Source organism: Myodes glareolus, chromosome 7 (genome assembly GCF_982192425.1).
Source record: "Myodes glareolus chromosome 7, mMyoGla1.1, whole genome shotgun sequence".
Lineage (NCBI taxonomy): Eukaryota > Metazoa > Chordata > Mammalia > Rodentia > Cricetidae > Myodes > Myodes glareolus.
Genome location: NC_142032.1, coordinates 73,087,540 through 73,100,755, shown reverse-complemented (window position 1 = coordinate 73,100,755; position 13,216 = coordinate 73,087,540). Strand labels below are relative to the sequence as shown.

Sequence of the window (13,216 nt, the reverse complement as noted above, 5' to 3'; positions counted from 1 at the left end):
GTTGAGCTGACTTTCATATATGAGTCTAGAAGACCATTAAAGAATTATATACATAGTTTAGGGGACTGGAAATAGCTCACTTGGTAGTGTTTGCAAATACAAGAACCTAAGTATTAGATGCAGAACCCACATAAAAAAAAGTGCTATATGCTTATAATACCAACATTGGAGAGGCGAAGATGGGTGGATTCTTGGGATTCTTGAGATTCACTGGCAAGCCAGTGATCAGTGAGTTCTAGGTCAACGAGGATCCTGTTTCAAAAAAACCAAAGTGGGCAGAAGGCTAGCCTCGGTCCACCTAGTCACACATGTGTACATGTACCTGCACAAACATTAAAATGTAGCCTAGATGCTACCACATGCCCCATTGTACACATATATGTCTCATTCTCAATCAGTTTAGAGTCCAGCTTGCCAATCGTATATATTTTATTCTCCTACATCTGCTCTTAGATCTATACCTACTTGTACCAGTCAAACTGTGACTATCCAGACCAACCAAATCTCTTCCTATTTTATGATTTCCAGTGTAGAATTTGATGTCATTCTGAATTCTGCATCTAGGAAAATGCCAAGTGCGTTCCTGAAGATGCCAACCACAAGTCTCTCGTCTGCTTTCTCAGAAGGAAGTAGCTCCTGTGGAGGAGTCATTTCAAGTCTCTCGGGATCCTTCTCCAGTCCTTGGTACCCTACGAACTACCCCACTGACACGGAGTGCATCTGGGAGATACATGTGGCTGAGAAGTTCAACATAGAGCTCACAATCCCCAGCCTGAAGTAAGCAGCTTTGCCTTTCTCTACTCAATGGCTGGGCCAGATTTGAATCTGTGATTTTCCCAAAAGTAATGCCTTTCCATGGTGGGAAAATCCTTCCATGTTTTAGTCTTTATTGGGGGTGACCATTGATAGTCTTTATTGGGGGTGTCTTTTCGTTGGCTATCCCAGAGTATCCTATTCATTGAGGTAATACCCATAAACACCCAGACATGGAGACATGGGTGGTCCACAGCTGGAGACCTTGCTCCTGCTCCATCACACAGAAGTTTCTTCCTTCTGCAAGATGCATATCTGGTCTTCCTCATTCTCATCGTCTGGTCATCTTTTCTCAGACACTATATGAAGTAAATCAGTTGCTTTTCCCTTCAAGAATTTCTATCAGCTCTCCATGAGGAAATTTTCTCCAACAAATTGAAGGGTTTTATTAATTTCTCCCTTCAAGTACCTTGTGCTCCCTGCTTCTTACTCCAACCATCATCCATTTGAAAGCAATCCTATTTTAAGGTATATTTACATGTAAATATTTATATGCATACATTTTATATATCATATACACAGTTGTCCTTTGGTGTTCACAGATCAACTCCAAGATCCCCCTCAGCTACCGCAGAAGTCTAAATCTTTTATATAAAATATTATAAAATTTGGATATAATCCTTGTAAATTTTTTCCCGTGTACTTTAAATCACCTCAGGTCACTTAGAACCCCCAAGAAATTCAATGTCAATGTGGGACAAATCACTGTCACACCGTATTGTTTCTGGAACAGTGACAAGAAAGAGCCTGCACGTGCTCCGCACACAGTAACATGTCAAATATTTTTGAGTCACACTTAGTTGACTCTTTAGAGGCAGAAGGCCAACCACACATACATGCACATATTCATACAGGTAACTTCTTAATGAAAAAAAAAGCACCCTTTTCAGATACTATGGAACCATGGTTTCATCTTTCTATACTGTCACATCAGGGACATTCTTTCTTCCTGACTTTGTCTCAGTGTGTCACAGACCTCTGCATTTCCTTCTTCCTGCATTCATTAACCAGAGCAGACAACAATCTGAGTACCTACTACCTTTATAGGTGTAAACAGTGTGGGCAGTGACATGGAGCATGCTCTACTCTCACTGCTCCAGGCAGTTGTGATGCCCCAAATCTCCTGCAATCTACAAAATTATTGCAGCATAAAGTCCTGCTATTATTTTAAAGCATGTCAATCATGGAGTAGTTTAATATATTGCTCAGAACAGGGAGAAAGTTGATGATTTTGGAGTTTATGGCTTTAAGTCAAAATATATTGTTCACATCTTGTTTCTTGGGCTATACAATTTTTTTTATTTTCAAAGGACTTCAAGAAGCTCTGACTTATGTTGAGGTTTATTTGTTCTTCTTTCAAAATTCCTACAAAACTTTGCTTCAGGATTAAAGTGGTACAATTGTGTCTATATATGGTGGTTGGGGAGAGAGATCAGTCAGTAAAGTGATTTCCTGGCAAGCAAGAGTATCTAAATTCAATCTTCAGAACTCGTATAAAAATGCTGAAGTTGTGCATGCCTTTAATCCCAGCACTCAGGAGACAGAGGCAAGCAGATCTCTGTGAGTTCGGGGCGTACCTGGTCTACAAGAGCTAGTTCCAGGTCTGGCTCCAAAGCTACAGAGAAACCCTATCTCAGAAAACAAACAAACAAAAGGCTTAATGTGGTAATAAGTACTTGTAACCCCATTGCAGGGGAAGTAGAGACAGGCTGATCCCCAGTGACTGGCAAGTCTGTCTATCCTTGAGCTCCAGGCCAGCAAGAGACCCTCTCTCAAAAGGGAGAGGTGGTATTTCTGAGTTATACCATATTTAAAATTTGCCATTTCATTCTTACCAAGTGTTTCTGTCTTCTGGGGTAATAATGTTTCAGAATGAGAAAAATTGAGGCACAGTGATTTTTTAAATTGATTTGGCAAACAATGATTCATGAATGAGGTAACTAACAAGACCTGATCCTTGAACTGCCATAAGGAACTGCAGAGGAAAGCCTCCCTGGGCACACAGAAGTGAAGCAAAGAGAATGCTCGCTTGGCTGCAGCTGGAGAATTGTCTCATTTGGCCTGTCCCATTGGGAGCCCCTAGCTCTGGAATTATGTTGACTATTTCTGGTTAAGCTTGAATTGTCTTTAACACACAAACAGACATTTATTTTTCATTTTTGAGCCACTGGGGATAGAATCCAAGACTCCAAGCTGCCCTGCAAACACTGTACCACTGAGCTAGCGTCTCAGCCCCATTGCAGTCACTTCCAAGACATTGCTCAAACTCAGCTGGTCACTCACAAGTCAAAGTCAAGGTCCCTTGGGGCTTTCTTGGCTTCTTTGCACAGGAACGCTTTGGATGTGGCTCCATTTCCATGTAATACCTGCTACTGCCACTCTGTTGTATCTTACACACAAACTGTATCACTGCTGGGCCCGGGGCCTTTAATCCCAGCACTCAGTAGATAGTGACAGGAAGATCTCTATGTCCAGGGCTGCCTGGTGCCCATAGTGAATTCCAGAACAGGCGCCTATAGAGAGAGATCCTATCTCAAAACCAAGCCAAACCAAAACAAAAATGTGTTAGTTTTAGTTGTTTGGTTTTTACTTCACTGGGATAGATGGACAATGGCAGATTTTAACATCTAGTACCAAATTTGTGTGTAAAGTATGTCTATTGTGTGTGGGATATATCTGTGTGTTGCAGGGAAGTGGGCCCTTTTGTCTTTCCCAGCCGCCCGGCTAGCTTACACCTGAAATAATCACACAGAAACTGTATTCATTTAAACATTGCCTGGCCCATTAGCTCTAACTTCTTATTGCCTAATTCTTACATCTTATTTTAACCCATTTATATTAATCTGTGTATAGCCATGTGACTGTGGCTTACCGACAAGATTCTAGCCAGTGTCTGTCTCAGGCAGGAGATCCATGGCATTTGACACTTTGCATTTCTTCCCAGAATTCAGTTCTGTCTACTCCGCCTACCTAAGTTCTGTTCTATCAAGTAGGTCAAGGCAGTTTCTTTATTCATTACCCAATGAAAGCAACACACAAACAGAAGGAACCATCTGCACATGTGTATTTGCAATGGGACTTTATAAGGGAAGCACAGATGGCTACTTGCTATAGTTCAGAAATTACACATGTCATGTTACATGCTGTGTAATATTTATTATGGTACATAAGCACCAGTGTGCATTCTATATGTATTGATTCTTCCCAATCTGGGAGGGCTCTGTCTAGGACTGGACTTAGAGTGCTGAAAGGAACAGATAAACTCTCTGCCGCTGTGAGTTTACATCCAAATGGAAAAACAAACACTTCTGAAAGAAACTATGAACTCAGTGGAAATTTTCAGGTAGTGCTAAGTTGGCAAGGGCTGTGAAGTCAGAGTTGCCAACACCTGTAAGACTAGGCTAGGGTCAAGGCAGAAGAAGACAGCAGGCAGGATGCTGGGCACAGTTCTCTCATCACCCAGGTTAATGAAAATGTGGGCAGTTTGGGACACTGGTGAGATGAGTCCTCCTACTAGGCCCCTGTAGAATGTCATAATCTCCCCCATCAGGGTCTTCCTGAGTGTTTTCCTCGGTGAGTCTCTGATGGAAACTGGATACCACCCTAAGTAGGGCTTGAGTTAAAGGGTCAGGGACATCAAAGAAATATTTAGGGTAAAGGGAAAGAATTCAGAGAGGCTTTCAGATGGAGGCCACCAGAATAGATGATGAAACCAGAATCTGGTAGACCAGGATAGTCAAAGGGGAGTGGAGGGTGTAGAAGCAGATTCAAGGAACTCTTAAAGGTGATGAGAGGAGGCTGGAGGGAGGAGCTGGCAGAACTGACTGATTTGGGGAAACTAACGCTGCCTTTGTCCCCTCAGGCTAGAAGACATTTATGGGTGTCCTTATGACTTTGTTGAAGTGTTCGATGGAAAGCAAGTTGCCTCATTGTCCATGGGCAAAGTCTGTGCTGGGGCAGAACTCACTTTCCTCTCCTCCTCCAATTCCATGACAGTGGTGTTTAAAAGTGACGCCATGATCACCAACACAGGGTTCTGTGCTCTGTACAACACTGTTCACCAAGACGAAAGGCAGAACGGTGGGTATCCTGACATGCACCTTGCAAGATGTTCATCTGGCTGTGCCTTTTCCCATTTGGAGAGAACACACTTTTAAAATATGACCTGAATTCTATCACACCTGATGTGTCCACCTCTGCTACTGAGTGGCACGCACACTGCCAGTCATAGCCCTTAGCCCTGCTCTGTCACACACAGTCCCTGCCTTCTACCCAAAGCATCTAGAATCATAAGGCTGAGAACTCCTGTCTCGTACTGTCTGTGGTCCACAGAGACCTTCCCCTCCCAAAGGAAGGAAAACAATAATATGAAAGATTACTTTGGAACTGTCGCAAAGTCAGTCAGCTTTCCTCTGACTGGATTCAACCCACAGCCTCCAGAACACTCGTGGGCCTCTCAGATCCCACAGCAGGAGCAGGAATATTGTAGAGCTCTCTATGCATAATGTAAGTTTTCCTCCAACAGGGATCTTTGGGAGCTTATGAGACTCTAACATACTGGGCTGGGAGATGGCTCAGTGGGTAGGGAACCTGAGTTCAGATGCCCAGAACCCACAAAACTGGGTGCAGTAGCACATATATGTAATCCCTGTGAAATGGGAGGCAGAGGCAACCAGATTCTCAGAAACTAGCCAACCTGCTAGACTGGTGTAAACTGGATGCAATCAGAGATGAAGAAGAGGCCTGTCTCAAGCTAAGCAAAGCTTAATAATCAACGGTGTCCTCTGAGCTCCACGCATGTGTCTACACTCACATAAACAATCACACACACACACACACACACACACACACACACACACACACAGTGGCAGGGGGAGAAAGAGAGATTTAAAAAATGATAGGCTTCAGTAGGTCTTCAGTACTCATAAAACAATACAATTTTAGGGAATCAGGTCACAGGGCCACTCCTAGTGTCTAACATGGAGAACTTTTTTTTTCAACCTGCCAATGACCCTAGTATATGAGGACAATGTCACATCTCAGAATCACTTATTTTTCCATTCCTAGGTCTGGCTTTGAGATTGGTGAATGGTAGCCACAGGTGCGAGGGCCGAGTAGAGATCTCTTACAATGGTACCTGGGGCACAGTGTGTGATGACAGCTGGGACCTGACAGATGCCAAGGTGGTATGCCAGCAGCTTGGCTGTGGTGTGGCCATGTCAGCACCAGCTGGGAGCTACTTTGAGGGAGGCATGGGCCATATCATGCTGGATGATGTGCAGTGCATGGGGGATGAAGCCAAGGTGTGGCACTGCACACATCATGGATGGTTCTCCCACAACTGTGGGCACCATGAGGATGCCAGCGTGGTTTGCTCAGGTGAGTGGCTTGCATCACATCTCAGAGACAGAGTTCTGCCAACCCCAGTCATTGGGAAGGGAGATGTCAATACCAGAAGGCAAGCTGGCAGCAATGAGCTTGCTGATTTGAGCCGATTTTAAAGTCAATTTACTTAAGAGTTAGTTTTTGAGTATAGATTCCAGCATCTGTAAATTGTTCAAAATCTCACCTGGAAAACAGCAATTATGTGAATTAGAAATCTTATACCTGGCCTGGCTTGCCTGGGTGCTGGTAGCAATCCAGTATCCACCAAGGGTTCTGTGAATGTCACTGTCCTACAACCAGTGCATCTGACTTTTCAGTTCACGCCCAGGGCTAACGTAGAGATGAGAGCATCTGTGCTCAGCTGATCAGACCCTCAAAGGCATATCCAACCCCACATGCAGGACCACATTCTCTAAGTATTGCCTGGCTAAGGTCCTTGGTTAAAGACCGAGCTCATCTCTGTGACAGAGGCTCTGTTAGCCCAGTAACTGGCCAAAATCAAGCAAACACCATGCTGAACCTGAACCACGGGGGCATTGTGTGCTCCCTCACTCCAGATCTCTGATTCCCTCTCTAGCCTGGATGAGTCTTAATTCTAGTTTTCCAGTGGCCCAGAGCTGAACATGTCTGAGTCTAAACAAAGTGCATGATTTTTATGGGTAGTTATGTGACCACCTTATTTAATCTGTCTCTCATCCTGACATTTGTCTTTGAATAGGTATTGATGACACACCAAGCAGAGGACCAGCAGGTACTGCCTGTAGATATATGTACTCAGTTGCCAGGGCCTTCATAGGTGAAAATCCCAGCTACCATTCAAGTTCTGAATCTAGAGGGGAGGGCCCAATTAGATACTCTATTTCTAATCAGCAAAGGCACTAACACCCATATGGTGGGGCTGAACTGCTGCAGATGGTGGGAAGATAAGAGAGAGTAAGGGCAGGGCTCAGCTCCACCAGAGATGAAATGCCTTGGGTACTGGTTCAATAGAGAGAGGACCAACCAGCTGCTGGCAGTGGTGATTATGTCATGAGATTCTAGATGGAGCAAGAAACCAGCAGTTCCCCGTTATCTGCAGTGGCCCCGTACATATTCTTGAGGTTCAAATGAGCAAGCTCCTAAGAGTCAGGGCCATCTATGCTCACTGGGCACAGGGGAATGGGTGCCTCGAAAGGTTAATAGTCTTTCTATTTTAAGAAAAATAATTAAATATGAATACAAATTCTTGATCACGACCTTTTTTTATGTATTTTTATAGACCCCTCCGGTGACATCATGACAGGTACTGCAGCTCTTCTTGTATGTGCTTCTCTTCCTCTGCAACTCATCCTGTCTCTGGTTGGTGCCCTTTCATGTTTAATACATAAGAAGCTGCTACATAGGAGTCTACAGCTAATCACACACCAAATCCGAGAGTTTGACACTAACTGCGTAATTCACCTTGGTCTCAATTACAGCTCCAATTTGTATATAATTATTAAAAGATAATCTTTGGTGTGTTGTAACTTGAAAGAGTTGGTGCTGAGCAGATAACTGTTTTAAGTTGAGAAGCTGCTAGCTGGGGTTATTTGGGGCTTCACCAAGAGGCCAGGCTTTGATAGGACAGGGTTGGAGGCAAGACCAATGTTTGCTTGGTGAATGTGTGCCAATGTCTTCCTTTGGATCACTAGTTAGAGGTGAGTTGGGAGTTTCTAATTAATCACAACAATCTATGCTGAGTGACTTTGGTTTGCTTATGTAGGAACTGAGAAGCCAGATCATTTTAATAGCCTCCCAATTATTTTTTTTTTGTCAAGTAAATTCCTGATCCTCAACCTTCCTAATGCTGTGACCCTTTCATATAGTTCTTCAGGTTGTGGTGATCCCCAGCCATAAAATTATTTTGTTGCTACCTCAAAACTGTGGTTTTCCTGCTGTTATGAATTATAATGTGAATATCTGATATGCGACCTTTGTGGGGGTCACAATCCAAAGGATGAGAATCATGGATCTAATGTCAGTTGTTTGTTCTACAGCATAGCATAGTGGGTTTGCACATATAAACCTGTCTGGGGACCTGGGTGCATAAAAGGTCTGTTCAATTCTAGGTGCTATCATTTTCCTGACACAAAGGGAATGGTATTCATCTGTCAGAAGGTTGATGCTGAGGCTGGGGATGTAGCTCAGTTGGGAGAGAGCTTGTCTAGCACACAGGAAACCCTGGGTTTAGTCCCTAGCATTGTACAAAACAAGCCCAGATGGTACATTCCTATCCCAGCACTCAGGAGTCGAGGCTGGATGATCTCAGGAGATTAGGGTCACCCCCTAGCTATATAGTCAGCCTCGACCACTTAGCCCTGTCTCAAAAAAGAGTTTTTTTCTTGCTGGAGGCATGGCTCATCATTTAAGAGTACTTTCATTCTTGCCAAGGACGTCAGTTCTATTCTCAACACCTACTTCAGGCAGCTTAGAACTCCTTGTAACCCCATTTCCAAGGGACCCAATGTCATCTGTTCTCTACACACATGTACTCACACACTCGCATGTGCTCGCTCTCCCTCTCTCCAAAGGAAAAAGACATCAAAACAAAAAGGAAAGCAGTCCTAGCTTAAGTCTCCCTTACATCTCTTTGTTGGTACAGCTGTTTTTCTTCAGACTCTAAGCTCATGCCCACTTCACATTTGAGATCCAGTCTCAGCGCTGGGGTTATAGGTGTGCATCCCCTACACTCAGCTTCTTTTTTTACATCTGGTTTCCCGTGTCTCCTCTTTACCTCACTAAAAACAAAACAAAAAGCACCATGTTTCTTCATGATATTTTCTCACTTTTTTACAGATGAAAATGTCCAATGTGGTGGTTTGCTCACAAATAGTTCAGGCTCCTTCTCCAGCCCTTGGTATCCTAAAAAATATCCCATCAATGTACTGTGTGCCTGGGACATACAAGTGGATAGCAGCGCTCACATCAGACTCACCTTTGAAGTGGTCAAGTGAGTGAATATTTTCTGCCTATACAGTTATCATTACTTGGCTTTATAGACATCAGTTTTACTGCCTTTGTGCTGGACACAACAATGCAGTTGCACACATGAACTTCTAACAGAGGAAACTTCATGTGCAAGACCAATAATATCAAGTCAGCCACAGTCCCAACACGCATGAGTGAGGGACTCACAAAGTCTCGCCCCTTTCTGAGAAGCTGTTGGCAATTAGTGGTTACTGGGAGAGTGAGAGCTGCTTTTCTTCCGGGATACAGGCACCGAGAAATTACCCAGGCTCCTGTAGAAGGTCCCATACCCATGCACACACAGAAAGCACAAAATGGATTCAGTAGGTAGCAAATTTAAAATAAAAATGGATGTGGTGGCATATGCCTTTTAGCCTGGCATTTAAGAGGCAAAAGCAGGCAGATCTCTGTGAGTTCAAGACCAGATGGGCTACACTGTAAGACCTGTCTCAAATTAAAAAAAGGTAAAAATAAATAGAATTTAAAAGAAGAGAGCCTGTAAAGTTGGGGGGAAAGTGAGGAGGGAATTAGTGGAGGAACTGAAGAGAAGGAACCGGGCCAGTCAGGATGCACACAGTACATGCATGTGTAAATATTATATAAAACATAAAAAGCTATAATTCTCCCAAATGAGCTGAACCTTGAAGTACCTAGGAATGTTGATCAAAAGTCTGAGTACAGAAACCCCAGGAATTTAAGTCCTGTGAGTACAAGAGAGTGTGCAGCTTTCACAGAGACAGTAGATTGGGATTAATCTACTTGCCCATCAGCAGATCTGCGAAACAGATATTTGGTACAGTCACATGTCACTGTTCACAGACTAAGTCAGTATTGCTACAGAATGAGATGCAAGAAAACAGTGGACAGTTGTCACATCTGCCACCATCTGTGTGTAAGCTTCTTGTGGAAGGAAAAAGAACCGCTTGTGGGAAGAGGGATAGAGTGGAGAGATCAGTGGCGATGGGAGATTCTCCTTCCTGCCAAGCCATCATTATCACTTAAATTTTACTCCATGAGTTTATAGCACACACTGCAAAGATATTAAATTAAAACGTGAACAAATCAAAAGAAAATGAATTAAATGGTATTTTTGTAGATTTTTGTCTCCAATTGCTTTGTTTAGACATTTCTTTGGCTTATTGGTCTTTTGCTTGTATATACTGATTTACATTTTTGTGGGTCTCTGTGTATGTGTGTGTCTTGTTTGCTCCTGGCTTGTTTTTCTTTTAAAGAGAGAAAGAAAAAGCATGAAGCTGTGTGAGTGGATAGGAACTGGGGGGTGGGAGTGGGGAATGTGACCAGAACAAGTTGTGTGAAAATATTTTTCTTCAATACAAACTAAAAGAATATATTTGGAAGTAGAGAGGTACATTTACCCACATCAGTAGAGCCAGACACTCTTCCAAACTGTTGGAGGAGGTATGAGTAGTTTTTCCTGACCCTTCCTGCAGCCATCTGGGAAATCACTTCTGGAGAATAAGGCCAAGGAGAGGAGCTTGAATGATGCCATTTCATCCACAGGATAGAAAACTTCTATGGTTGCCCTTATGACTTCATTGAGATTTTTGATGGTCCACAAAGCGAATCGTTTTCCCTGGGGAGATTCTGTTCAGAAACCATCCCAGTATTTACCTCTTCTTCGAGCCACATGAGCGTGGTGTTCCACAGTGATGACATTGTCACCAACATAGGATTCTATGCATCTTATGAGTCTCTTTTGCAAGATGAGAAAAACCCAGGTAGGTCCTTTCATCATTTCAGCCACCGGTCCCGCTTGGTGGGGACACTGCACTCAGATGGAGATTCCGTCAGCTGGAAGCTAGGGACCTGAGTGCTGCACTAGGATGAACACTCCATCAGCTGGAAGCTAGGGACCTGAGCGCTGCACTAGGATGGACATTCCATCAGCTGGAAACTAGGGACCTGAGCGCTGCACTAGGATGAACATTCCATCAGCTGGAAACCAGGGACCTGAGCGCTGCACTAGGATGGACATTCTATCAGCTGGAAGCTAGGGACCTGAGCGCTGCACTAGGATGGACATTCCATCAGCTGGAAACCAGGGACCTGAGCGCTGCACTAGGATGGACATTCTATCAGCAGGAAGCCAGGGACCTGAGCGCTGCACTAGGATGGACATTCTATCAGCAGGAAGCGAGGGATCTGAGTGTTGACTGAGTTTCTGTCCTGCCTGGTTTCTGTCCTCCCACCAGGTCCCACAGCCATTTAGCCCCAAAGAAATCACACAGAGGTCTATATTAAATATAAATTGATTGGCCCATTATCTCAGGCTTCTTATTAGATCTTATAACTTATATTAACATATTATTCTTATCTATTTTAGCCACATGGTTTGGTACCTTTTTCAGCAGGGCAGGTCACATCTTCCTTCTTCAGTGTCTGAGCAGGACTGAAGAGGAATGGACTTTCCTCTTCCCAGAATTCTGTTCTCATTGCCCCATCTCTACTTCCTGTCTGGTAGCCCCACCTATACTTCCTGTCTGGCTACTGGCCAATCAGCCTTTATTTAAAACATTATTGACAGAATATAGGCAATTGTCCCGCACCATCTGAGAGTGCGTCCCAAGCTTCTGGTCAGTCACAGCTCCTGAGATGTGAGTTGGCACAGTTTATTGCTGAGCACATTGCTCTGGACGTAGAGACAGACATCTTCTGAGATTAGAGGTCCATTAACTGTTAGGAGAAAGGGGACTCAGCTAGCTCCATGTTAGAACATGTTCTATTCAAAACTATGTTAATAATGAGTTCACAAATGGTAGAGTGATAGTGTTTCCATGCTTAATTATTGGCACACTATAGAAGGCCACTGAAAGCCTTCTTTGAGCTCTGTGAAATATAAAAGTAACCCAGAGATGTATAGGAGGATGTTACCATCCCCTGGGCAAAATATCACATTTGCATCAAGTTCAAGGTGCTCAGCATCCAGCTTTAACCCATAAGGTGCCCTCCCCAGTGTGAGGGTTGAGCCCTCAAAGCTAACCGAGGCAGAGAACGTGTCCTCCTTACTTTCATTGCTCATCAACATGGGAAGCTTCAGGGCAGTGACCCAGCTTGTCTGCTTTCCAGATGTGGCACTCAGACTGGCCAATGGCAGCCACCCATGTGAAGGTCGTGTGGAGCTCTACTACAACAGCAGCTGGGGCACAGTGTGTGATGACAGCTGGGACCTAAGAGATGCCCAGGTGGTGTGCCATCAGCTGGGCTGTGGAGGAGCCGTGGCAGCCACTGGCCGAGCACATTTTGAGCGGGGCCTTGGTCCCATTGTCCTGGATGATGTAGAATGCATGGGAACAGAAGCCAGACTGTGGCAATGTCTGCACAGTGGCTGGTTTTCCCACAACTGTGGCCACCATGAAGATGCTGGTGTCATCTGCTCAGGTGGGCTGGGTTCTGAGTCTGCTGGGTTCATGATTCTCCAGTTCTGGGAGTTTCCTATGCCACCACACATAAATCAGGAAAGAAACTAGGATAGTCCTAGACCACTATTCCCAGCCTACCATACTATTTTAATTATCATTTCCTTTATCTGAATCTTTACTATGTGAGTTTCTTTTACAAGGAAGCTTCAAACTGAAGGAAGCTTCAGTTTAAACAGAGAGCCAGGGCCACATTCTGCAGATAGACCACACTTAAACTCAGACAGTATCTTAGTTACTCTTCTATTGCTATGATAAAACACCCCTGACCAAACTAATTTATAAAAGAAAGCAATTTATTTGAGGCTCATGTTCCAGGAGCTAGAGTCCATGACTACTATGGTGAGGAGCATGACAGCAGGTGGGTAGGCATGGTGCTGGTGCAGTAGCTGAGAGCTCACATCTTGATCCACACAGAAGCAGATAGAGTTAATTAGGGTTTTCTTAGGCTTTTCAAACTTCAAAGCCTGCCCCCAGGGGCATACCTCCTTCAACAAAGTTACACTTCCTCTTCCTTCCCCAACAGTTCAACCAGCAGGGGCCCAATCATTCAAACATATGAACCTATGAGAACCATTCTCATTCAAACCACCACA

The 13,216-nt window shown here is 44.0% G+C and overlaps 1 protein-coding gene across 1 annotated transcript in view; it reads left to right on the top strand.

Annotated features, from left to right (window-relative positions):
* The window catches only part of LOC125413694 (scavenger receptor cysteine-rich domain-containing protein DMBT1), a 104,791-nt gene that overhangs the window by 49,879 nt on the left and 41,696 nt on the right, over positions 1 to 13,216 (top strand). Inside the window, exons 22-28 of the mRNA XM_087908694.1 lie at positions 624 to 777; positions 4,676 to 4,893; positions 5,881 to 6,192; positions 6,917 to 6,949; positions 9,013 to 9,166; positions 10,705 to 10,922; positions 12,271 to 12,582. Coding sequence (XP_087764820.1) covers positions 624 to 777; positions 4,676 to 4,893; positions 5,881 to 6,192; positions 6,917 to 6,949; positions 9,013 to 9,166; positions 10,705 to 10,922; positions 12,271 to 12,582 — 1,401 coding nt within the window. The remainder of the gene's footprint in view (positions 1 to 623; positions 778 to 4,675; positions 4,894 to 5,880; positions 6,193 to 6,916; positions 6,950 to 9,012; positions 9,167 to 10,704; positions 10,923 to 12,270; positions 12,583 to 13,216) is intronic.